This window comes from Rhea americana, unplaced genomic scaffold (genome assembly GCF_003343005.1).
Source record: "Rhea americana isolate MKP2758 unplaced genomic scaffold, rheAme1 scaffold_128, whole genome shotgun sequence".
NCBI lineage: Eukaryota > Metazoa > Chordata > Aves > Rheiformes > Rheidae > Rhea > Rhea americana.
The window spans coordinates 2,213,568-2,239,142 of NW_028185350.1; the positions used below are offsets into that span (position 1 = coordinate 2,213,568).

Below are 25,575 nucleotides of genomic sequence, written 5' to 3' on the forward strand. Positions count from 1 at the left end.
GGATTTGTGCAGGATTCCTGATAATCAAAAGGCTCAGTAAGTAATTTTTTTTTTTACTCCACCAGTTTCTGGAATAATTTTAGTTTTGTTACAATTCTGGTCATGCATCATAGGACTGCAACAATGAGTTTTAAATAAGTATTCTTTGTGCACAGTAAAATAGAAATAAAGGAACATTTAACAAGTTAGCATTTCATCATATACATCAGATAGTAGGCACAATAGATAAATCAAGCAGCTTTTTTTTTTTTTCTTTTTTTTTTTTTTTTTATGTAGAGCAGTTTCATGAAGAATGTCATGTAGACCAAAATGTAATAGGCGCTATTAGTAATCCTCCCACGCACCCTCCAACAAGCCCTGGAAGGGGGGGGCATGGGGGGGCGGTTATGTGCACAAAACCAAAAACACTGAACAGTAGGAGGACAAATTAAGTTACTGTAGGCAGCAGTGTGAATATTAAAAACCTCTTCCTGTGAAAGAATACTTCAGACCCTGTAAAAACTGGTTCAGTTAAAAATAGATGTATTTACATTTAAGTCTGATCTAGCAAGTTTTCCCAGCAGGTGTAAGTTCAGATGTACAGTAACTGCAGGTYGTACTCAATCTGAATTAGATTTGTGAAGGTTTTTAAAAAGTTGCAGCTCTTAAGCCTTAAAGCACCAGCATATTACAGCAGTGGGATGAGTAACTATCTCTGTCCCCTTTGCTACCAGTACATTGCTGGGATAAATCCCAAACCTGTCGTTAGATCACACTATCGTTAATTAAGATGGTTTTTTTTTTCCAGCTCAAAATGTGTGGGTCATTTACCAGGGCCAGACTGTTTTCCCAGATACTCAGGTCTTTAACTCCGCCCCGCAGAGGGCAGAGTGTTTAGCTCTAGGTGGTTGCAGCTGACTGCTGCTATAGTAAAATATTTGGACGAATCCGCCTATTTTCATTCATATGGACATGCTTTAACGTGGTGAAGCCATTTATGCTACTTGTTCAGGGAATAACAACTATTAAAAGGCTAAATATTGTCAAAGACAATATTGTCTTTGGTAAGCTTAGACACTTACGTACAGATTACACAGCTTCTAATGCTGGGTGCAATGGTAGGATGGCTTAGTGGTACTCTATGTAGAAGGAAGCGTTCATTTCACCATGCCAGTCGAGATAGTTATTTGTTTTATTTGGTTATTGTTCAACAACAAACTTCAATACTTTCCAGGTGGAGCTTGGAACGGTCCCTCTGGTTCCCTCCCTTGTCAGTAATAAAAAGGTAATGAAGAAAAATTCCGTACTTTTAGATACCTAAAACCTCATTTATGCTAACAAGCTTCAATTGCAATTTAATGTTACAATATTTCTTCATGGGAGCTAGGAGGATTAAGCTGAGGCCCCTCCAGTGTCTGAAGATGGCTGTCCACAACCACCATTAAAACAAAAAGCTAGTGTTGAAAAACTGCACAGTTTACAATAAAAAAGTAGAAACCAATTCAATTCCCTTTTGTTACGAATATAAAGTTTCTTGTAAATATGTACAGTCCTTTGAGCTATTTCTATAGCAGGAAGCATTTCACAAACAAGACACAAGATACACACTTCCAGGACTCAACAAGCCCGTTTCTGAGGTCATGTAGATCTTCCATGAGATGCAAAGATTTAAATACTGCTCTCAGTGACCTTTCAAAATATTCAGACCAGGAGACAAAATTTTCAGCAAGTTTCCTGCCAAATCATCTGATCTGAAATAACCCAACAGACAACAGAATACAATATTCATGAAACTCGCCAAAGGACACTGACAAGGCATCTGAATTTTTATGCATTTCTAGAACAGGTTAGCACGGGCTTGCGAGGGACTAGCAGAAGTTTGAGTGTGGCCAAGGGAAGATTGGCTGCAGGTTTGCTCTTTCCAGTTGTAAAGGACATGGTTGGTCACTTCGAGCCTTGCTATTGCAGGCTGAATGGTCAGAAACCTGCTTTGAAAAATCATCTGCTCTCTGCTTCATGTTCACAGCAAAAGAGAATAGAAAGCAATAAATGGCTTGAGGTTAGCTACGCAGAAGCAAAGGCGGAGGTGTATTCAGTAACCGCTAAAGCTGTTTATTGAGAGTATCCTCTTGTGCCGTGACATTTGGTTCTTATTGTACGACAAGTTACCAGTCACAGAAGTGATTTGTGCTGCTCTTCTCCCTCATGCTTTTCTTTCTTTGACGCTTTCTGGGGAAAAGGCTCTTGGATTTGAGACTATGCGGATATAATTTCTGAATGGACCATGTTTAATGCTGAAAGGAGGATACAAGTGTGACTGTAATTCTTGTCGTAGAATAAGGCCTGTAGCTCTTCACTGCCMAATTTCCAGTAATAAATGGTGGTTATTTTGCAGTGCAACCTAAAGGTTTCAGTTAATTTACAAGTGAGGTACAATACACTACTTAGCAAAGCAACCCAAAAGGAGAGAGAGCAGCCAGTGATGGTGCAGCAGCATGCAGTGAACTGTCATGCAGAAGACCTGGATAAAGTCTTACACCCCAGTAGCTTGGAGAGAAGCATTTTGTCTCAGGGCAGGGCATATGGGCTCATTTAAAGCGAGATTCTTCCCTCCCCCTTGGAGCTGCTCTAGGGCAATTTTAGTGAGAACAAAATAACTTTCAGAAGTGGCAGGTGAACAGATCGATCAAAATTAAAAAGTTTATCAAGTTCWGTAGAGAATATCCAACCACACCTTCTGTTGAAAGACTCGGTCACCTTGGCCCGTCTGTATCAAGGCCATCAGGAATTCCCAGCACGTCTCAGAACTATGATTAGTTATCTGGTAAGGGGTGCTAACTACGTTAAAGATTCRGGTGGGATTCTAGTCCCATTGACTTTCTTGATGAACTACTAAGGACTAAGATGAATACAAAAAGTTCATGAACTGCTTGAAAGAGTAACAGTAGTACAAAGTGCAAAAACAGGAGTGCAGGAAAGTGCGGAGAAATTAACTGAGATGCGGACAATCCTCAAAAGTGTCACGGGTCTCCTGATGTGGAGCTAGCTTTAGCCCAGGGAGGCTGTTTGGTAACTGGGCAGATGACATATGAGTGCATATACTCAGTGTATTTCCTCTTTTTTTTTTTTTTTCCTGCAGGTCAAGATGAGTGAATTTGTCTAGTTGAGACTTACACTGAAGACTGGTCCCAGACCTGTCAGGGAAATAAAATGACAGTTATAAGTTGCACACACTTTWCTCACATGTGCACAGGTGTCAGACGCAGTACACTAACTACTGTTCAGTGAGTGAGTGCTGCAGGCCTGCTTGCTTCTAGGTGACATAATTAAACCACTGACAAAGGCAAGTATCATCAGCATCACWCTGAGCACAGCAGGCTTCTAAATTCCTTTCTCCAGCCATCTTCTCCCTCTCAAGTTTTCAATAGCTCCGTTTCTGTTGGTGCAGGCACTTCTCTTTCACATCTGGAGGATTATAACCTATTCCAGAGTCAAGCTGCTTTTGCAATTACATAGAACTGGCACAAGGGAAGATGCTCCAGGGCCAGTGAATTACACACTTTCACATCTGCTCTGTTTTATTAAAAGTAAAGTGGGGCTCGTCTACTTTACAGTACCAGCAGCCCATCTGAAGTCCACACCTTTTCCTGAGAATGGAGGTGTYCCCCAAACTCCCAGCTTACCTTGTTGACTTGTGAGAGGGGAGTTCTGGCGCCACTCACAGGCATTCGTCCTCGGCTGGTCTCATCAAACAGTCTTCCAGGGGACCGTTCTCTGCGGGTGCTCAGAAGCCGGCCTGGAGATTTTTCCCTCTCCAGTGGGCGCCCAGGAGACTTGTCCCGCCGCAGCTCTGTCCTCCCCTCGCGGTACCGATGTGGTGTGCTTGGTTCTCGAGGGTGGCTTGGACCTTCCGGCGGTCCTGGGCTTGATGCTACCCGCTTGGTTATGTGCTCGTTGTATGTGGGCGGACCTCTCTTGTTAGGGCTACTGTCATTCAAAAATAATGGACGCGAACAGCTGAGCGACAAAAACCTTAAGTTACATTTTTTATTAGCAAAAATAGAACTTTCCCCAAACACCCAGTAGTGTTAAGCGGAAAAGCATCAGACCTCTGTGACCTATGCTGCCACATTAGTAAAACTAGCAGAGTGCCTTAATGAATAGCTAATAGAAATCATATCCATGTAACAGCTAAAAAACYACAGATTCTCCTTTGGCTTATTATTTTTTTTTTCATATAAAAGTGCACTGAAATTTCATTTATGCCTTCCCATATACAAAACTGTTACTAGCTGCAGGATGTTYAGGCAAGGTTAGGATAAGCTACAAGCCTCAATTCCTCATTTTTTTGATGCACAGAGCCACAGTATTTACTTATCTGTCTAAAGGATGCTTGTTTGGCTGAACAGAACAAGATCATAYCACAGTTTCCTAAGACACTGTCACTCTTAACATGTTATTTAAGAGAAAGGGGGGGGGGTCTGGATATAGAGATTCTTACAGTCAATTGACATTTATTGTCACATCTGTAGCAACTATGCTTACCAAGCTTTCAAGTCAACTTCAACATGAAAGTAGAACAGCTGAAGATCACAAAATATCTTTTACTTGGTTTTCGAAGTTGAGGAAATAATTACCCACATATTCCTATGGAGTTAACATTTCTTAGTGTTCTAGATTTAAAAACATTGATGACTCTATTCCCTGTTCCATTCTAGCATTACTTTGAGCTGTTCCTGTGAGACGTCAACCTCTAAGAACGGAACAAGGGCATCAGTATTTGTTGGGAAAAAAAAGACGTCTGGAATGAAGTTTTCATTCAATATGCACAGYCAATAGGTTGAAACATAACAAAAAGTTCATTGTACCTGCGTGTAGCAGAAGAGCCTCTGTGGTGCTCATTGTTGGACTCCTTCACGAGATTGCCCTTGCAGCAAATCACTCTTAATTTGTCTTGGTAGGAGGAGGCCAAGTAGATAGCTCCAGATGAAATTGCAGGCCCTAGATACCGTGGATTTGGTATCTCCAAGTGGGCTCGTGCAGGAGTTCTGGGCAAAATTGCAGGAAAAAGTCTTTACAATGAGGCTACTATACACTTTCCTAAGAAAGTACACACGCGCGCACGCACACACACTCGGTCACTCTTTAGAACATGCTGTTCAAAGCAATGCAAAGAGAACAACTTACCCTAGAGAAGCGCGTGCCTGAATCTCAATCACTTCAAGGGAATTGAAATGGGTCACAAATAGATAGGGCTCCCTGTAGGCTGAAGCAGCATCACCAATGCAGGAAAAACACAATGCAAAAGATGGCTGTTATTACAAACTTATAAACAGCATCACTGAACCCAACAGACCCCTACAGTTCATGGAAAAAAAATAACCTAAGGACATGGGTTTTCTGTAATAAAACATAAACAATATTACTAAATAGGGCGATGCAAGAACTGTTGTTTTCTAACTATCATCTGCACCCCAAAAATTTTAACAAAAGTATCATGGAAAAGGCATTAAAGTGGACTATTAACTGAACAAACTCGATTAGATAGTGCAAAGGGTTGGAAGGATGCACACTGGAATGATACATTCTTAACTATTTCAGGAATTTCAAAGCAGCAGTAAAAAAAAATCCACGAGCCAGTTTAGTCAGACTAGGAMTGCTAAGGAAATATTTTGGTTTAGTTTTCCTCAAATTGTTTATACGTCAGAAGGCTTGCCACTTGGATTTGTAATGATCCTGAATCATGGAAAAATTTCCAGTTTCTGGGAGAACTGAGGGAGGGAAGAGAAAACAGAACCGCTGAGACTGAAGAACACCTTTCCCACAAGGGTGTTTCCTGATTTCAGTAGTGTCCATAATCCAAGTGAACGTCCCTCAACACCTACCGAAAGCTAATGGCAAGCGATTCCACTTCAGGTCATCTGTCCTACTGCGTCTGCCATAGGAATCCACAAAGACACCAAACTCTGTCAAGAACAGTAATTTCATATCATGAGTATGCAGCTGAATGTTATTTATTTACTTTTGAAGGGACAAAGGCTGTTAACTGTGGGCTTTTTAACAATGAGTGGTGTTTAGTATTTGGCAAGTTCTGCAGTTAAATTATTCTAACTGACATCATTGATGTTTTAGGAGTAGATTTATGAGTAACAGGCTAGATTTATGAGTACTTTCAGTACCAAAAGGCACTACAATTCCACTTCTCTTTACACTAATTAAGGTAAGGTTATTATTTCATCTACTTCTACAGTTGGGAAGACTGAGAGACTCTATTGCAATTCATGCAAAATTACTGCTAGTGCGCTTTCAAAGATTTACTGTGTATTGCCATGGCGCTATGCTAGGGATCCAGCAAAAGCAGCTATATGAGAAATAACACACCCTTTTATTTAGTCACAAGAAGATTAAAAAATCTCATCTGAAGACAGATAAAATTACAAAGTTTGAAAAACCCTTAATATTCTATCAGAATGGTTAAACATYTGTTTGTACTTCACATTCAGTGCAGTCCCTTCCTTTAACGTTCGCTGCAATGTGTTCCTTTCAGTCATATAGACCTACTGGTGGTAACTGACATATAGGCAGAAAGAACTCAAAAGCTAGAAGCAAACTGACCGAAAGCATTTCTGTAGCCTGGATTAGTATGTGCCATTTTCATGCCACATCCTGGACATCTCACTATTTATACCGCCAGCAACCCCACAACTCTTCCACAGCTTTTAGATTCACAGTTTTCAACAAATCTTTGTTACTTTGTATCAAAGTCAACTCTGTTCAGCTTTCTATTACTGCTGTGGTTGGGTATTTCCTGACAGTTTCTCATACTGAAAAGAGCAGATACAGTGCAACAACCATACAACAGACTTACCATGGAAACACAGCAAGTACTCCTCCCTCTGCCCTGTTGGGTTCACTTGTATGATGCTGACTGGGAAACTGTTGGTGGAAGCAGCAAACACAGCAGAGGCCAAAGTGTGGTCATTTTTATCCAGAAACTCTGTAAAGCGCACAGAAACGCACAGCTTGATCAGCACCAACTTCTTTCAAAAGTGGTACTCCTAGTCTCAGCAAAAGAATCTGTAGAGCCACTTGGTGTGTTCACCAGGAAATGTCTCCTACCTTCAAGCGTATACTGCTTCATCTCAATTTCATAGAACTTGTTGGTTCCAATGATGATGCTGTAATTGGTCAAATGGATGCAGCTGCAAGGCTCTGAGGTTTCTATCTCCTGGAAAAGAAGAGGAAATCAGAGACCAGTATTAGTTCCCGATAACTGTTTAGAGATTTTGCTTATTCTGAAAGAGTATAGATTGCAATATTTACCTCTATAAAAAGSAGAGACAGCAACCTCAAAGTCATTAGCTCTCTCTCTAAAATAGGTGAAAAAGTACTCTTGCTGGATGGACAAATTTTATTTTGTTGGGACTGATGCTTTTATGTAGACCTGCATATTAACTATATTGTGAACCTCTCCCTTTTGGTAGGATACACTGTTCTGGAAGACATTCCTCTGTTCTGTAGCTCAAATGTCTGGAGTGGAAGGGAATGGCTCCCTACCTGTAGAAGGTCAAAGCCATGCCAGTGATTGCATAATTGAACAGAGTATCAGGAGATGACACAACAAGACCAAGACTGAGCAGTTAGAGTTGAATCAGAGACTGGTCATAGAGAAGCATATCAGTCAAAACCACCCCAGCTCCTGAAAAGCTGCACTAGAACAGTCACAGCTTCATTCCTAGCCTGGAATATGTGGATAACCTGCCTTCGAAAACACGCCTTTGCATCTTTTACGTGTAAGCCCTTGCCAAGGCCCCCAGCACTATGGAGAAGATGAGTGGCAGCACTGGTAGAGGACAGTCACCGTAAATCTTCACTGGTTCCTACTGGCAGGCGTTACACTTGTGAGCAGGAGTCGGTACCAGCCACAAGGCTTTTGATGCCATTTTGAAAATAGCTGGTAGAGGTTCCAGGTTTGCTGGCATCCATACTGTTTGTGCCAAGGTCTTCTCCATCAAAGATGTCTTTACTTCCAAGGAGACCAGCATCTGAATTGCTATGCCAACTCTGTTCCCTTACCACCACCAAGTATAGCATGCAGTGGAGTGAATGGCCTCAGTCATGTTGTAACTTTAACTAGTGGGYTCAAAGAAACCTGCAGAAGCAGGTTATTCCATTAGAAGCAGGAACCTGTGTCATGGGGACATATGTTTTGTCCTGAACATCCCTTACTTAGTGAATCAGAGAAGGGGAGTTTCTGGGTACCAGTCCTTTTTAAGGCGGGCACTGTTTAATACCTCTGTTCTGAGGAGGTATTTCTGTTAATTTTTTATGGATGTGTATGAACATATAAAATTCATTCGTAATTCATTGGGCTTGTCTGGGTCAGCTGCTTATAATTTGCTGTCTGAGGAAGAGCTGCAGTTCTGCTTCTTATGTCTTTGCATAGCAGAATGAAGTAGTACATATACTAGTACAGTACCGTACCGGTGTTGCAGGCAAACGTGGCCACGTGCACAGGCGGTACGTACAAAGGCACAGAGATCCACATCCTACTGTCTTGTCTGGTGTCCAGGAAAGTACATATATTTACATATGTGCCAAATTACACATATATCAGGGCTGGTATCAGAAACACAGCTAGCTATTTTGTCTTGTGATGGAGATATACCAACTACCTTTTGATTTTCACTGGAACACTAAAAAAAAAAAAAGGAGTAATTAAAAAAAAAAAAGATATCCATTGCTTCTTTAATTGCAAAGACGACAGAAGTAATTTGTTGTGGATTTCTCCAAAGACAACAGAGGTGAGGGAACACTGCTGAATAATTAAGAAGAAAGTCCGTTTTGCATAAAAAAGGAAGTCTGTGATTACAGCTGAGTCCAGTATCTCCAAATTCACAACTCTGTTCTGCCTCTCTCTATATGTGTCAATTCTTCTAACACGAAATTGTTGCCTACTCCAATTTTAGACAGTGCACGTTGTATTTTGCTGTCATTTTAGCTGGCAAACAATGTTTTTAGGTATGCAAAAAGCTCTAAGATGTTGCTCCCAAGCAAAGCAAAGTCTTAATGCAATGTGTTACCCTTAGCTACAGAAGGCAATTACTAAGCTTACCTTTCTGATACAGTACTTGCTCAAGTTCTCATTGTATCGCAGAATAACGACTTTATTGGGCATGGCTGCACAAATACAAAGACCATTCTCAACCTATGAAGAAGATCACAAGCATAGTTCAGGAAGGTAATACAGAGTAAATTCTAATGCTGAGCRCATGGAACGGTTCCAAGTACCTCTCACTACAGAGAGAGATTTGCAAGGATGAACAAGAATATTTTTAATAGGGTAGTAATTGCAATTATGAAATAATGAACAGTCTCTTCACATTCTCAAAAGAGAACATTGACTTGAACTGCTTCTGTGATTTCTTTTATACTTTAAACAACTTATTAAAAGATTAGAAGCTTTTCCACAGAAAAATGTTTCATTAAAAGTAACAAATTCACACAGGTTAGCTCTAATTTTAACCCCTCAAATTGTGATCTTAAACATAGCTTTGAACTGAATGATGTTCAGTTTGTTATCAGTCTAAGTAATCTGCTGAAGCAATTCGTAATGAGAATTTTTGCTGTGGCTGAATGTTCCACATTAAAACCAGGAATTAGCATAAATATCAAACGTTATCAATTGATACCAAGGCATAAAGCAAATTTGCTACCCTGAAAACTGTTACACAACRCTCAAGAACAAATAGTGGATGGAATTGACTAGTTATAAATCTAAAAACTGAAATCAACTGTGAGGAGGCAGTTATACCAAATTGTGCTACATGTCTTATTATGTAACAGTTTAGGATAAACCATCATGTCATCCTGACTGAATTTGTTCATATTTGTAGTAGATCCTCCACTTTGTTTCCACTTCAGTCTCTCTCCTCCCCCACCCTGCAACCATAACTCTTCTTATTTGAAGAAAAAGATTCAAGGCAATAATAGAGATCTTGAATTCATTGTTAACAAAATAAAGATGCTGATTTGATTTATATTAAACTCAGTGCAGGCTAAACGGGAGTCTGACGCATGAAGAAACTATATCCTACCTTGCCAGCGGCAAAAAGGTGACATCCTTTGACGGCCTCAAAGACATTTGGTGTGACATCAGGCTGGGCTGGGAGGTGTGACTGGGCTAGAGACTGCTTCACTTTCTTTACATCAACAAGACACAGAGCCCTTTCTTCTCCTGGGGACAAAAATGGTTACATTTTGTCAAGGGAGAGCTTCCCTAATCTCTACCAAAGTCTGTTTTGTTACCTAAGCAGCAGCTTATCATTGCAGACTGTTACTGTGGTAACAGTCACAGAAGATGATACATGTAGAATTCATTCCATATTTTTCTATTAAAAGTGAAACAGAAAACTCGCCAAAAACGACCTCACAACAGGCAGTAAATCCACTGGGAGAATAACCATTGTCTCCATGGGTTATTAGTGTTGCTAAGGTCAAGCAGAGCATTATTAAGAGTGGCCTTACTAGGACACTGTCCAAAATTAGCCAGAAAGTTTTCTTTTACCCTTTAGGGCTTCTTAAAGTGCAAGGTGCTTTAGCTTCTCTGTGTTAACATAACTTGCAACAGATTTCGAAGAAGGGCCCCAAAGAACAGCATTACAGACCGAGACTGATTCTGGGACATAGTCACAGATCCTTCTGCCTTCATGACTTTATGTGCAGCCCCAGAGTAACTCGATTAGGAGATGAGCACTCTAAGCAGCTTCTGCTCCTCCTTCACCACAGCTGCTCTGCAGGGTCTCTCTTGGCAACCTGCTGCATAGCAGGGGAAGGAGGAACAAGCTGCTTTTGGTCTTTCTGGACTGCCAGTGGCTCAGAAGTGCTACCTGATTCCATCTGAAGTTAGCCTAGCTATTCAGTATTACTGCCCTACACATTTGTCTACAAAAGCCAGATATAAGGAGAAAACAAAAAACCAGACAACTGGCTTAACTTCAGTAACATCATGAGTACTGAGCTCACACAGGAACCATGGACACCTATTCTGACCTAAATCCTTCACTAAACCTAAGCTGGAAACATTTTGTTTCTTTTTTCTCCCTGCCTCAGCTTTGGAAATTGAGAAGTCACTTTCTTTCAAATATAGTAGTATAACTGAGCTTTCATTCACATATTTATTTACATGAAAATCTCAAACAATACTATGTTAACCACAGTAATWGATTCCTGATGATACACTGATTAAAAAAAAAATAAAGGAATCTAAAAACTAAAAGGAAAACCCAGCCCATTGGCACTGTATGGCAGGGAGTTTCATCCTGGCAGTACAGAGGGATTAAAATGGTACTGCCAAGACAAATGGTAACATATCCTACCTGCTATCATGAGTAGCTTCTCCAGATCCTTGATGAGGTAAATTTGGAAGACAGCACCCATCCCTGGGATGTGCGTTAAGGAATTCTTCAGTACATTCAGGGCATATAGACCTTCCTCTGCCCCAACCAGTACTACCTACAATGACAAAAAATAGCATTACATGAGGAGAACACAGAATGCTCCCTGAGCAAGCTTGGCTTATATGGTTTACCACTGAAGAGAAAAACAGGAAATCCAACAACTAAGTATATAATCTCACATACTGCTGTTAAGGTACAATTTGTATGAATGGAATATCCAATACTCAGTAAGGTCCAACTGAGCATTATCATTACCTGGTCACTGAAGGGCATTGTGCAATTTATATCCAAACGGTCTTCACCCTCTAGCTTTAGCAGGGAGTTTCCAAGCAATTTCTGCAAATTACAAAAACATTTTTCCTTGTTAAGTTCATCTTTATCTCATTCTCTCTCTGTTAGACAATATCCAGCATTGATAAAATGTTATTTGGCTTTTCCCTTAGTTCCTAATCTAGCAGAACTACTGGGTCAATTTTAGCTGCATATTGGTGCTAAAATTGTGCTGTCTAGTTTTAATTAAGACTGAACAATGTATTAGCATTTTAGCAATTTAAGCTCATCATTTAAGACAGGAGAAAAGCCTAGCACAGATATCTTGTTCTCAGAAACTTAAAGTTGCAGGAGAATTAACAAACATTTATCTACCCAAAATACAGTCAGAGAGAAACTACTATAGCCCCTGTTCTTTCCATGTCTCTCAATCTCCTGCAGTGGAGCAGTGAAATCTTCCCAGAGGAAGAATAAAAAAAATCCAAGTGTTTGTGGAGCATGCAAATTCTCAGAGACAAAAGGAATGTTAGAATGAGAGAAGRGATGCTTTCCTGCCAGCAAATTATTTACCGCTTCTGGAGCTAACTGTTTAATATTCAACGCTATAAAGCAAAACCTCCATCATCAGAAAACAGAGTCATCAGCACAATGATAATGAAAAAAAAAAGCTATCTAAAATGACTCCAATTTAACCTCTTATTCCTGTCAGGAACAAAAATAAAAAACAAAAACACTCTCCCCCCCAAAAAACAAAATGTCACTAATGAATGGCAGAAGAGAAAATTTTTTGTTCGTTTCTTTCTTTCTGTCTTTTGAKGTTTGCTCATTCCATGTGGTACATTACAAGACTGAATTCAAACCATGTCCTAACTGCTTTCTTCCTTCTCTTTTTGCTGCAATTACAGAGCTAAAAAGTTTTGGGTGCTTTTAAGGTACTCTTCAAGTCTAAGGGGGAGTTACTGTAAAATAAACCATCAGTCTCACAATGAACTACAGTACCCAGTACTCATATATCTTATTGCAGAAATATTAACTTACCTTTAGTTAAACCTCAGTATGTCAAATATCGAAAAATTAATTTTCATAACTCTGCTCCCTCCCAGAATATTTTATTATTAAATAAAACTTTTATACTCACAGCATCAGCCTCAGCTTTTTCTCTGGAAACTCTCCCACCTGCCACTATTGATTCCAGTGCTGTGACCCAGCGCTGTTTGTCAGGGAAACTGGGTGCTAAGAGGTAGAGTGTTCTACCAGGCCAGCAAGTGGTGTGTGGATGAGACTCCAATTTTAGGATGTATGGCACATCTGAGATGTTATATAGATAGAATAAGACTTAGATTAGTTTCTGTAGTATTGTCAGTGGACTTAAATTAACACCTTTCAGCTTCATTGGAGAGAATGTTGTATTTATCATGATGTGTTACCATGGCAATTTAGATATAGGTTTCTCCTTTACAGGTAATGCACAGGCTAGCTACTTAAAGCTAAATATTAGCTAGATGTATCCAAACCACACATAYAATGCTGGCTCTATTAAATAAATACAATCTTGACTTTTATTCAAAAGAGAAAGAAAAGTCATTGTGAAAAACTACAAAAACAGGTACTTGACTAAAGTTTTCCCTGGACTGTTCAAGCATGCTTTTCAGAAGTCTGTAAAAATTGGTTATGGAAAACTGTTTTTAATAGTCTGTATCTTTTAATGTTAAAGTCAAGACATACACAATCTTTTCATCAGTTCTACACAATACATACAAATCAAAACATCAACAATTTTTCATAATAAAGGATTCTGCTCACCCCACAATATTTCTAAGTTAATAACTTTCTTGTTAGAGCACAATGCTGACATGAATTATAAAACTTCACACTTGACAGAGAACATTGAAAGAGGAAATTTAAATGAAACGAGTGCTTACAAACTACTAAAATTTACTTCCGTTTGGCTTGATAAATATCTTATTCACAGTTCAACTATCATGACAAAGTGTAACTGAATGCCTGACCTATTCACCTAATTCAAATAGAGGTAACCTCAAAACTGCACAGTTACAGAATGAAAGTTAAAGGGAGAAAGTTCTGTTCTGCCAAACTAGCTCCAAAATGATGTCAAGCCAGTTGAAATCCATTTGATCTCATTGATTCTCACCTGTCTTTGCTGTATTGGTAAGTTCAGTAGCTCCTACAGCTCCATGAACAGTTACATCACCATCAGGAAGGCAGAGCTCAAATTCCTCCAGAGGCCTCTGTCCAGCTTCAGGGAGAAGAGCGAGACACATAGAGAAAGAATAAGAACAAACAAGTAAGTACTGAGAAAGTAACTGGGATGGCAAGATGACACATCGGATGTTTCACAGCTGGATTATGATGACATTCCAGCTAATAAAACTGCAAGGGAAATAAAATATACAACTTAGCCTTAGTACAAAAACTTTAGCTAAGTTAGGTATGGGCACAGCAAACAGTAACATTCTTTCAGCCTCTCCATTCACCAAACAATATCTGAAGACTAAAAGTTTCCTAGAAGTGCTAAGTTACCTTCTCTTGCTTCTGCATCATAAATGAGCACTTTGGTTCCTTCTAGGACAATGTATTTCCTGTCCCAGCCTTGCTGCCCACGTTTATTATTCCTGAGGGAAAAAAAAGCACAAAAATCACATTAGATTTTCTACTCAGGTTCCGAAGAAAACAAGCATGGAAATCCTAGAGAGACAAATTTCAGTGGTAGTAAGAAATTAAAATGGACAGGTACCAATTATCATATCATAAGACCAAGGATAATATACAGAACTGTTCCACACGTTCCAGCACCTGATATGGGACCAAGATATGTTTATACCTTGGCACTTTCATCCACCCTTCAAGACGTAGACTGCTGCTTGGCTCCTTTAGTTGCAGACCAGGAGAATTCATTTTATCCCGGCAGAATGCTTCAGAGAAGTGTGTGGCATATTCTGCTGGCAGCCCACAAGTAGCTGGCAAGCAAGTTGAGCATTTTGGGTGACACATCACCTGGCACTCTGACAAAAGGACAGAGAAATATATCTGTCAAACACCACAAAAAGCACCAGGACCCTGTTGCCTTCACTTCTGTCACCAAATCCCACTTTTCCAAGAGCCTCTTTCCACTCTAAAACATCAGATGCTTTTTAATGCAGAATGTTTCCACCAACTAGTTGCAAAATCTTCATAATTGGTCCTTTCCAACTTACATCTGCAAGAAGAGAATGAACTGGAAGATAAAGTTCTGATATTGCAGACTATTCTATCAAATAGTCTCAATGTAGCTGGAAAGAATTTGGATTGATTTTTTCAGTTCTGATAGACAACACAGGTCCTGAAGACAATGTACTTTCCTTGATGAGGAGTTCCTGGTTGTCATACTCTGTCCCAGGTTATAGCTGTTTATAGCAAAGCAACATGCATAAAATAACCACGTTCTCGTTAAGAAAGTGAGTTGACCACCAGCATTTTCAAATAGGTCTTTCAACTAAGACTAGAAACATGCTGAAAATTGTTAGTATATAAAAATTAACCCTCTTCACTGAAGATCTGTTCTACACCTGATACTATTTCATTCTACTACCCAGTTAAACTTTGTTTATGCACATTCTTTGCTCTTACCAAGACATTTAGATGCTTGCCGTCCAAAGTGCACAGTATCCAGACACACTGCACATTTTGTTGCCCTCATATTTAGCCCCACATTAAAACGATGTGGGATATTATGATGCATTCGCTCTTTCAGGCGCCGGCTGTATTCTGGAAGAGACAAAAATTTTTTATCAGGATGCTGTGACAGTGATGAAAATTACAGTAGATTTTGGCACTTTAAAGCCAATGTAACAAAAAACAACTGCAAACCCCTATCAAAGACCTGCTGAACACAGACACTGTCTATTTTTCTTTGCATTCCACAAATCTTAAGCTACATCACCACCTCAGTGACTACCTTATACAGATGCACAGAATGTTGTAACATACTGTAGAACTAATATTTGGTATAGCAAGATTATGCCAATCTATTCAACCAAATTTCAAGTTTGTACTTAGCTTCAGTTCATACAATGTGCTAATCTCTTAATGCTTATAGCTAACAAACCCTTTGGCAACTACACTGTCATCATCAATAAACAGCAGGCCTTCTTCATACAGTGTTCACACTATCAGTGTCAGCATACCTTAAAGCACACCTAAATCCCTGTTGGCAGATCTATTCTATATTTTTGACTGTTAATGAACAAAATCTATCCTTCAAGGCATGTTCTTTTACTGATAGACATGATTCTCTTCTTCACCCATGATCTGCCACTGAGGATATCTTCCTTGATTTTACCCATTCTTACAGCAAGGGCATTGCACCCTTTGACTATCTCTGATGGATAGACTGCAGAGTTACTGAGCCTGCTCAACCTTTGGCGGGAAACCAGCTGTGTACTTGGTTTTTATCATCTCCAGCTAAAGGTCTTTGGTTTTAGGTCATAGTCACTGAGCTCAACATTTACTCTCTAATACTAGTTCTCTAAGAATAAATGAGCAAAGCCCTCAATGCTTCCACTTTTTCTGATGACTCTCTACCCTAGATTTTCAAGGTATACAAGGGTATTCTCTTTCTATAATCAACAGGAAACCAGCATCTCTTTTGATCTAATATCCTCCTTTTATGCCTATCAAAAGCCTTTTTCCTTAAGCAAAAATTTTGATAGAATTTTTCTGCTCAGTAGAACAACTCTGCAGCTTAGATAAGGAAAACTATTAATTGCTAAGGAAACTTCCATAAAACCTTTTGACTAATGCTTAGGGTAGTTACAAAAAACATTCCAGAGGAAAAACATATTTTTTTAAACAATTCCTACTACTACTGATTTTTTGCTGAAGTGTTCTGAAATAAATTATATAAACCAAATACAGAACTTTAAACCAAAACCAAAATTCATCATTTAATACTATCATGACAAAAYTTGTTCTTGAAATTAATCCCATATGCTCATAGAAACAAAGTCCCAGTTTTCCACACACCAACTTCCAGATATGCTAGCTATATCTCACAATACCTGCAGATACACTTGCACGCTAGCAAATGTACCTGCTTGGAAAAAAATGGAGATAGCATTGAAATAGCAGRCATATTCCAAATAGGATCAAAAAAGCTTCTAACCACCAGGAACCTACCCTCTGGTGTGGAAGATTCCTTCCTGCGACTGGAGGGTGGAGCTAGCAGACTGATCGGAGTAGGCTGATGCTCTGGTGAGCGGACAATAGCAGACATGATGATCTGCTGCCTGGCTGTGGCTGGAGTGGATGGATGAGGGTGGTCTGATATTTTCCGATGAGCAGCTATAGATACATACATAAATACAACTCATTAACATAACCGATATGAAGCACTAGTATATAGCAGTGGTTCTGTGTAACCATTCAATGGTTACAACCGCAGAAAAATGTGTAGCTTTACTGCATCTTCACAGCAGTAGATAAGGATTAAATAACATATGTTACTGCTACAGTGGCCACAGTTTAAGACATGTTTTCAGACCAAAAATGTGCGTCTCCTCCAGATTCACCTTTTCTGTTAACCCCTACCTTCTTCACGAGCAGATCTGAGCTCAATGCGTGTTTTCTGTAGAGCCTCCTCCAGCTCAGCAGAACGAGCCTTCTCCTTCTCCAGTGCCACTTTCAGCTCATTGTATTGCAGGGGAACCTGTGTGGGTAAAGAAGGGTCCTCTTTCCGCCGACTAAACAGGCCCTAGCAACAGAAACACACAGACAACTCCTAACTCCTAGTAAGAGATGGCTTAATCTAGGCAAAGTGAAACTAGCTAGTGGCAGTCCGGCCAGAGGGCCTAATGGTAATTCTGATATATGTAAGGATGGATTTTTAGTTCAAATTGGCACTGGAAAGAAAATGTTGAGATATGTATTAATTTAAAGAGGGACATACATTACCTGTTCAGTACTCACACCTTGAGTTTCCGAGAGTATCTAAACAGAGGATCTCAAAATATGTGGTTAAAATTAATTTAAAATTACTTAATTCAAAATGACAGAATGGCTTATGGAAAGGATGCAACACAAGCCATATCTCCTGACTAACCAATCCTATGCTGCAACTACAAGACAACCACTCTAGATACATAATATACACACATATATACTTACCATTTTAAAAATAACTGTTTAATATTCTGTATGCTTACAGCCTCATTGAGGTGTAGCTACTGGGTTGCAACCTAACTATTGAAAGAATGACAAAATACTGAGAAGGCCACAAGGAAGACACTTTGCCCAGTAAAGCTTGTGTTTAGTGACTCAGAATGTTCTTAAACGGAAACACATTTGTGTTAAACATAAGGAAAGATAAAACAGAATATTTTCATTACACAGCACATAACTAAATCACAAACATCAGTCATTTAACTCCATGCCTCTCAAACCTTTTTCACCCACCTTTTTCTTTTTTGCTGGTTGATCCATCTTTGCCTGCAGGAAATCAATGAGTTTGGTTTGCTGAGAAATAGTGCCCTCCATTTTCACTTTTTCATGGGAATACAGAACCTGTGAACCACACACAGATACRCAAGAGATTTCATCTTAGTAATAGAAACAAACAGATCGACTCAATTGCAGAACAGAACTAAAAAGAAGTATAAGGAAATGTCACACAGAAACAGTAGGTCAGATCCCCAAATCTCACATTAAATGGGGACCACAGAGTCCTGCTCACTTTTTCCTCATCCTCACCTGAATGTTTTCGAGCTGATATTCCAGGTCACTTCTTTCAGTCTTCAGAAGATCTGCTCGATCTAGAGCCTCTTGCAGACCTTGAGTAAGGCGGAAAATGTGATTCTTTTGCAGATCCATTTGCTGCTGCAGTTTTGCCTGCTGTTAACAGGAAAACAAAGGACAGTGTTTGTTTTCCTGTTTAAACAAAAACTATCACATGCTTTCATTCCTTGTAAAATAAGTATCACTGAAGATACTGATAGCACAGAATTTTTCCTTCTCTCCAGAATGCATCGTCACTAAACAAATATTTCTATCTAGTGTATTTACATTAATTCACAGTAAGACCATCTTTTTCAACAGTGCATTTAAGTAATTTGCTTTTTGCTTAAATACTTAAAAATCTTGTAATTGTTAAACTGCATAGAGATACGTGAAGAATTTCTGGATGCCAGTTTCTGAAGCCTTCTACACATTCACCAAAAGCCACCTCAATACTTCCCAGTAAAAGAGATCTTTCCTAACAACCAGGATCTATGAAATCCCGTCTCTTTAGGAGTCATATGGGATGAGGAAAATTTTAYATCTTTGTGTCCAACTAAGCAAAGAGCACATGATAAACTACTCCTGATACCTTCAGGCTTCATACTAGCTTGATGAGAAAATCCCTGAAAACCACTAACATTCATATATTATGAAACAAGAGACAGAACACTTTTCTGTGGTGCATAATGGAGCTGTCATCTCTGGGATAACTTGTCAGCACATTGAGTACACCAGCAGCCCCTGACCAGCCTGTAACCATCCTTCCCCTGTAATTCTCCTCTGTAGTCTCTTCCCCCACTACCCAGGACTGGTTGCCTGCATTCAAAGTCTCGCTGACACCATGCAGCTGTGTAACCCTGGATCAGACTTCTGCGAGCATAGCTGAATTATGAGGAAGAGCTGTGAAAAAACTCATCTGCGGCCTCCCYCCATGCATCCTCTGCCTACTGGCTCCAGAGCTGCTTTTAAGCTCTGGCTCTTGCCCTTGGTCCATGTCAGAACAGTGTTGCAGWCATGCAGTGCCCAGCCACGGACCTTGCTGATCCTGACCTTGCGTTACAGGCTAGGACCTACTTCATTACTACAAGCTTCTCTAATGATCACTGGGCCACTGGCTGAACCTGATTACTGCCATCAGACCTGCTATGCTCTTCTTGCTCAGGTACTGTGGGACTGTGTCCACTGGCTGCAAGGTCCCTTTCCCTGCCTGCCTTGCTTGTTACCATAGGCTCCCAGCTCATCTCCCCTTCAGCAGTTCACTTTTATTGACACAGACACCTATTTTGCAAAGTTCTAWTAAAAAATACATTAATAAAATCTTTAYTAATTCTCTCTAGTTACATAGAAGAAGGAAGGRTGTATAACACTGAATTTCTAGCTCATAATTAAACTATTCATACAATGTTTTGGTTTCAGATGTGGAATCTTCTTTTGAAGTTTCCAAGGTTACCTCCTCCAGAAGCCTCTGCTTGAGCTCCCTTTCTGTCTCAAGCTTCTGCTGTAAACTTCGTGCATTCATCTCCAACATAGCATGCTTCTTCTCCAGGTCATTAAGCTAGGCAGGTAGGACAGAAGGTCAGAATACCACAGAACACTAGCAAAGTCCAACAATTTCAAAATCCAACTTCACAAAGCATACACAGAAAAGAAAAATGATTCAATTATTCTCTATTTACTATAATGGAAAAAAAGAACAAAAGAAACATCTTGGTATGCCACTGCTCAAATGTGGACATCAAGTTACTGATGGATTTCACCGTACACTCCAGAGCTGCTTTTTGCTTTAGTCTTACTCAATAGGAAATCCGAGGTCTTTGACTCACAGACAGAATTCTATTCTATGGCCTCAAGTCTTTTCTTTTTAGATTGCTCTAACCTCTTGAAAATGCTGCTCAAGACTGGATTTCTACAAGTAACCTCTCTAGAAAAGGAAAATATCTCAGTTAATTACGAAAGCTAARGCTTGAAAGCTACTTACCTTATCAGAAAGGCTCTCAGCTTTGAGTTTCTGCTCTTTTAGAGCTTGCTGGAGGGCTAGAATCTCTGCCTTGTGTTCTTTAACAGCTAGTTCTACCACCTGGCGAGATTCAGTAATACGCTGATCTGCTCGCACTCTGTATTAAAATGGAAAATAGTGTTACCTAACTTTCTTCTGGGCTTGTCCTCTTTTACTGGCATCAGTAACTCTTTTAGGGGTTTGCCTCAAATTCAAGATGTTACTTTACAAAGCCAGACTGTTTGCTGCAACACTTTTGTAGTACATAACCCTGTTTCTACCCCAGCTAGAGCCTGAAAATCGCAAGACCCCAGAGTAACAGGAGCAAGGACTAGTTTTCTGTATAATCAAGTAGAAGGTACAAAATCAAGCCATTTTATAAATTACAGTGATAAATACCATTCTCCTGAATACCACATGCACAAAGAAACTGAAGGAACAGTATCACTGGTGAACATCTATTAACTAATATACCATTTTTAGAACTACCTCAAAAGAATTTATATTTAGTTCCAACTCCCATATCCTGTTCTAAATATAATTTTTATACTACATTCTACAGAGTATTTTTGTACAAGTTAATAAAAGGCAGGGGGTGGGGGAGAAGGCAACCTGCTCTGTTTCTCAGTATCCAGCATCCTCTGCAACTCTCTAACACGACATTCAAACTGGGACTTCTCATCCCCTAGAACATTTCTCCATGCTTCCCACTGACGTTCTTTCTCCAAGAGTTCATCATTCAGGGCCTCCAAGTCCATTACTTGCTCTTCCAGCATYGTACACGTTGTCTTCAAGGCCTCCATAGTCTAAAAATAAATCCTCCTATCAATTCTCACATCCCACATCAAGCATGCACTTTAAGCTTCAGCCTTACCATTTTAATTACAGTACATGCAAATTGGCAGCAAACATAAGCCGGTAAATCACAACTCATTTATTTCAAGGCTTCCAYACATTCACTTGCAATTGCTTTTAATGTCAGTTCTACCTCATTATGAAGATTTCAGAATTGCCAGGGTCACAAAATTAAAATGAATAACAAAGTTGTAATACCTTCAGGGTGCAACATTACTACATGCTATTGCATAAAAATACAAAGGGAAATACTAAAAATTTCAATCCATTCAACTGCTCTAGGAATGAAGACATAAACGATAAAACATTCAAATTGCCCTGGAAGTATATTCATTCTTAGTAAGAATCTAGATTTAAGAGAATTTAAAAGAATTTAGAGATACAAAAGAATTTTTAGCCTTTCTGAAAACTGGTTAACTATCTCGAAGAAAYTGTGATCCAGATACATAAAGCCTTACTTGTTTCTGACTGGTGAGCTGCATCTCTCTCTCAGTGATTTCTCGACGGAGATGGTCAACCTCACTTCTTAACTGGACTACTTCATCGTTGGCCCCTGAAGCCTCATCGAGTTGTTTGGACAGGAAGAAATTCTGATTGTTCAGTTCTGCATTGTCTTCGCTGAGCTGGTTCAGCTGTTCTTCCAAATCTGTAATCACCTAAAAGCAAAAATAAATTAGATTATATGTCAATGAGTGCAGTTTTTTGAAAAAGTGTTCTCCTCTCCCAGAAYCATTTATTGCAAAACAAGTAGATAACTTGGCATTCCTTTTTTTTYCCTAAATTTAAACACATGCAATAATATAATTGCAGATTTTATGCATAGGAGTGTACTTTAAGTAGGAATAGAGGCTGTTTCTTACAGAAATAGCKGGATTTTTTATTAATTTGATTTAGCGTATATATGTGCTGCAATCACTTTATTATTTAAGAGGGAATGTTACATCTAAAGCATTGGATTGGGAGTCAGGAGTTCTGGTTGTATTCTCAGATCTGCTGCTGACTTACAGTGTGCCTCTGCAGAAACACTAGCCTTCTTGCCTCCGTTTCCCCTTCACTGAAATGAGGCTAATACTTCTCACGGAGATTGTTAAAGTCTGATGTTTAAGAAAAACAGGTAAGAGGTGCTGTTGTAATGGAGGCAGTATAATCTGAAGTCTGCCTAGCAATTGTTTAAATTGCTGTAAGCACCACTGCAGGTAGCCAGGAAAAGCAGAAAAAATTTAAGAAATATATTTCATCAAGGCAATAGCATTATGGATGGCAGCACGAGAGATATGAAGAGAGAAAGTCTGGCAGCACAATAAACTGATAGAAAGTCAGTGAAAAGCAAAAAGTTCAACAAGGTTAATAGCCTTGCTTTTAATGAAGTGGAAACATCCACTTGTTAAATTAGAATAGCATTATACTGTACACTTTAAATTAACTTTCCCTTCAATATAAAGAAAAAATATGAACAACAGTGGGCTGTTTTCACATTCCCTTTTAATATTTAGGAATGAAAGCCCATGAACATCGGATGGGTGAATACCTGCAACCTCCTCCTATTTCAAAAGMAAAATCATCGCAATAGGAGAGAAAAAGAAACTTCAACATAATCTTGAAAACAGCTTAATAAAAAGAATTTCAGAAACTGGAAAGTTCTATAAAATTCACATTCAACTATTACAGATATGTTCAAGAGGCATTTTTGCCTCATATCTCAAAGTAAAGTGAATAATGCACTTCATTAAATGGGTAAAATTAAAATCCCACAACATAGGTGGCCACACATTCAATTTTAAACATTCTTGTTTCCTTTTCAAGCCAAAGACTTAAATATCAAACRCAGTAGAATATGCAGCTCTTCTTAGCTATCTGGAAAGATGACAACTATTTCTTTTTCAAGAGCCTAGAAGGAATGTATTGGCAACCTTTTACCACACCTCTCCTAAATCTAAATTAACGGTATTTGTTTTTTTTAACTGTTGGCAGAAAAAGTCCAACTGAAATTACTCCCTGCTAGGTGAAGGGGAGTTCCCGCTATGCATATGTTTAGGGTCAACTCAAAGCAATTCATATTCTTAAAAAAAATCCACTTCTKGTGACAATTTGATAGTGTATTTTTCTTGAACATTCTTACTGCTGTATTCAAAATACACATTTTATTCTGTATTTACATATCAAGTTCTCAGAGAGCCCAGATTGTATCATAAAGATGTGWGAGTGTCTGCAATGTTGTAGGGATAAGAACTTAGAAATGTATTTAAAYAAACAAAAAGGAACAAAAGAACATTTCCRTTTTTACWTTTTTTTTTTTWAACAGGTGACACCCAAGATTTCTATTAACTGCCAGATCAGATAAACCTTCTCTTTTTCCTCTAGTTTTTTGTTTGTTTGTTTGTTTGTTTTGTTTTGTTTTGTTTTTTAATGTTTGACCACAACATATATCTAGGCAGCTTTAGGGAATCTGTTACACACTTGTCCGTTTACATTTTATAAATCAATGAAAATACTTTGTATAAAAATTACTAAGCTATTTTTGAAATATAAGAAAGCAGAGATGGGCAAAAATTCACAAAATTGCTAAGGTGATATGCAGAGTTAACACTTGAAGCTAATTAATTGGGTTTTTTTTWAATTGCTGTATTTTGAGTTGATTTTATACCTTTAGAGTTAGAAGTTAAGCTCCTAYTCTCTTTTAGTCTATGTTCTCAACATAACCGAAATTAAACCAAACCACTTAAAATTTCGCTATTACATTTTACATTGCACAATATTTCTGGAAATCTTAAGGCAAAAAACAAGGTAGTTAAGAAAGAAGGGTTTCAAAAGAAAAAATGATGTGAYTTCATTCCTTGCATATTTTCTTAATGTATTAGTTAACAATTCCCAAATGGCTTGAGTTAAATTCCAAATATATTATAATCTAACTTTTTTTCTTTTTTTCTTTTTTTTTTTAAGAGAAAATTAATTCTTTTCAATACAGTTTTCCTTTTCTAATGGAGAAAGGGGACTAGCTGATACACTCAATTTTTGAAAGCAATCTGCAGGTATATTATGACCTCAATAGGGTTCCAGAGTTTATAAATACTATAAAGCCTACACAGTCATGGGAAACAGTAACACAGGAAAATGGAACCATTTGTGGTATAAATGCCTGTCCTGGAAACCAAGCAAAAAGAAAACATGTAGAGATCAGAAAAACTATTTGACAAGAAATGTTGTTCTAGGCTATACAACCTATGCCAGAATCCTACTCCTGAAGAGAGTTAATAGTTTTGGGTTTTTTTTTAATTAAGGAAATCCCCAGGCAAAAAAAAAAAAAAAAAAAAAAAGAAAGAAAAGAAAAGAAAAAGGAAAAAAGGGGGAAGAAAAGTATGCTGGAGTTAAATTTGTAAGTATATTAAAGGAAAACCTATAAGAAAACACTGTTATGCCCTTCAGAAATACAAAACATAACCAGAAAAATCTTCAAATTTTAGGTTAATAAAACAGCCAAACACTTCAAAACTTGGAAAGGCACTTCCAGGCCATGTAGGTAGCCTTATCCGTGCCACTGTCACATCACCCAAAGAGCAACTGAAATTTTCTCCTCCAACTATGCACAACATTATCACAACAAGTTCTGAGCAGTGAGATACAGCCTAACTGGACCATCCTAACCGTGTCGGACTGTTCACTATGTGCCACATCTAAGCACATAACTTAGTTTTACACGGATACAGAACTGTATCTTGTTTTTAAATACTCTACTGAGCAACCCAAGCATAATAACTCTTCAGCAAAAGATATTCAGCACAATTCCATCCCCTTAGCTCACAGTTTCAAAGAAGCAAAATGTTTCCATAATGTGAGATTTTTGCAGATTCACACCTGTTATAGCTGGGCCTACAAACTTCCCCAGGCATGACCACAAATCAAGTATTAGAGCAAGCAGGGGTTCAGGGCAATGATGACACAAGGTACAAGATTTAATCCATATGCTCCATGCATCAAAAACCACAGGCAAAGTAATGGGAGAAAGGAAGAAAAGAAGCAGTTTTAGAATACGACTAACTGCAGATTTGCAGCTTCTCCATAACCTTATTCAGATCCTTCCTAAGATGCCTTAGTTTGCAGACGTCACCAGCAAATGTGCAGGAGAATGTAAAGACACAGGCAAAGTTAACTGTTTCAGGATGCTATCAGCAGCATGTTATTTGGGGTTTAATGCAATTTTCAGTATAACCTTAATGCAAAACTTGCAGTTTGATGCAGAGTTCCAGA

At 38.8% G+C, this 25,575-nt stretch overlaps 1 protein-coding gene across 7 annotated transcripts in view; it reads right to left on the bottom strand.

Annotated features, from left to right (window-relative positions):
* Positions 1-1,153: 1,153 nt before the first annotated feature.
* The window catches only part of CIT (citron rho-interacting serine/threonine kinase), a 73,103-nt gene continuing 48,681 nt past the window's right edge, over positions 1,154-25,575 (bottom strand). For 4 of the 7 annotated variants that reach the window (XM_085326175.1, XM_085326171.1, XM_085326178.1 and 1 more), the window contains 24 exons: positions 21,789-21,986; positions 21,088-21,281; positions 20,458-20,593; positions 19,930-20,034; positions 18,453-18,593; positions 18,159-18,266; positions 17,295-17,457; positions 16,884-17,048; positions 15,336-15,473; positions 14,551-14,731; positions 14,250-14,341; positions 13,861-13,965; positions 12,847-13,016; positions 11,694-11,774; positions 11,358-11,493; positions 10,077-10,216; positions 9,095-9,187; positions 7,099-7,207; positions 6,848-6,976; positions 5,865-5,945; positions 5,167-5,245; positions 4,848-5,027; positions 3,663-3,996; positions 1,154-3,173 (listed from right to left, as the gene is read on the bottom strand). In XM_085326175.1, coding sequence (XP_085182301.1) covers positions 3,150-3,173; positions 3,663-3,996; positions 4,848-5,027; positions 5,167-5,245; positions 5,865-5,945; positions 6,848-6,976; positions 7,099-7,207; positions 9,095-9,187; positions 10,077-10,216; positions 11,358-11,493; positions 11,694-11,774; positions 12,847-13,016; positions 13,861-13,965; positions 14,250-14,341; positions 14,551-14,731; positions 15,336-15,473; positions 16,884-17,048; positions 17,295-17,457; positions 18,159-18,266; positions 18,453-18,593; positions 19,930-20,034; positions 20,458-20,593; positions 21,088-21,281; positions 21,789-21,986 — 3,282 coding nt within the window. In that variant the 3' untranslated portion in view covers positions 1,154-3,149. The remainder of the gene's footprint in view (positions 3,174-3,662; positions 3,997-4,847; positions 5,028-5,166; positions 5,246-5,864; positions 5,946-6,847; positions 6,977-7,098; positions 7,208-9,094; positions 9,188-10,076; positions 10,217-11,357; positions 11,494-11,693; positions 11,775-12,846; positions 13,017-13,860; positions 13,966-14,249; positions 14,342-14,550; positions 14,732-15,335; positions 15,474-16,883; positions 17,049-17,294; positions 17,458-18,158; positions 18,267-18,452; positions 18,594-19,929; positions 20,035-20,457; positions 20,594-21,087; positions 21,282-21,788; positions 21,987-25,575) is intronic. The other 3 variants (XM_085326177.1, XM_085326174.1, XM_085326173.1) reach the window with 3 other exon arrangements.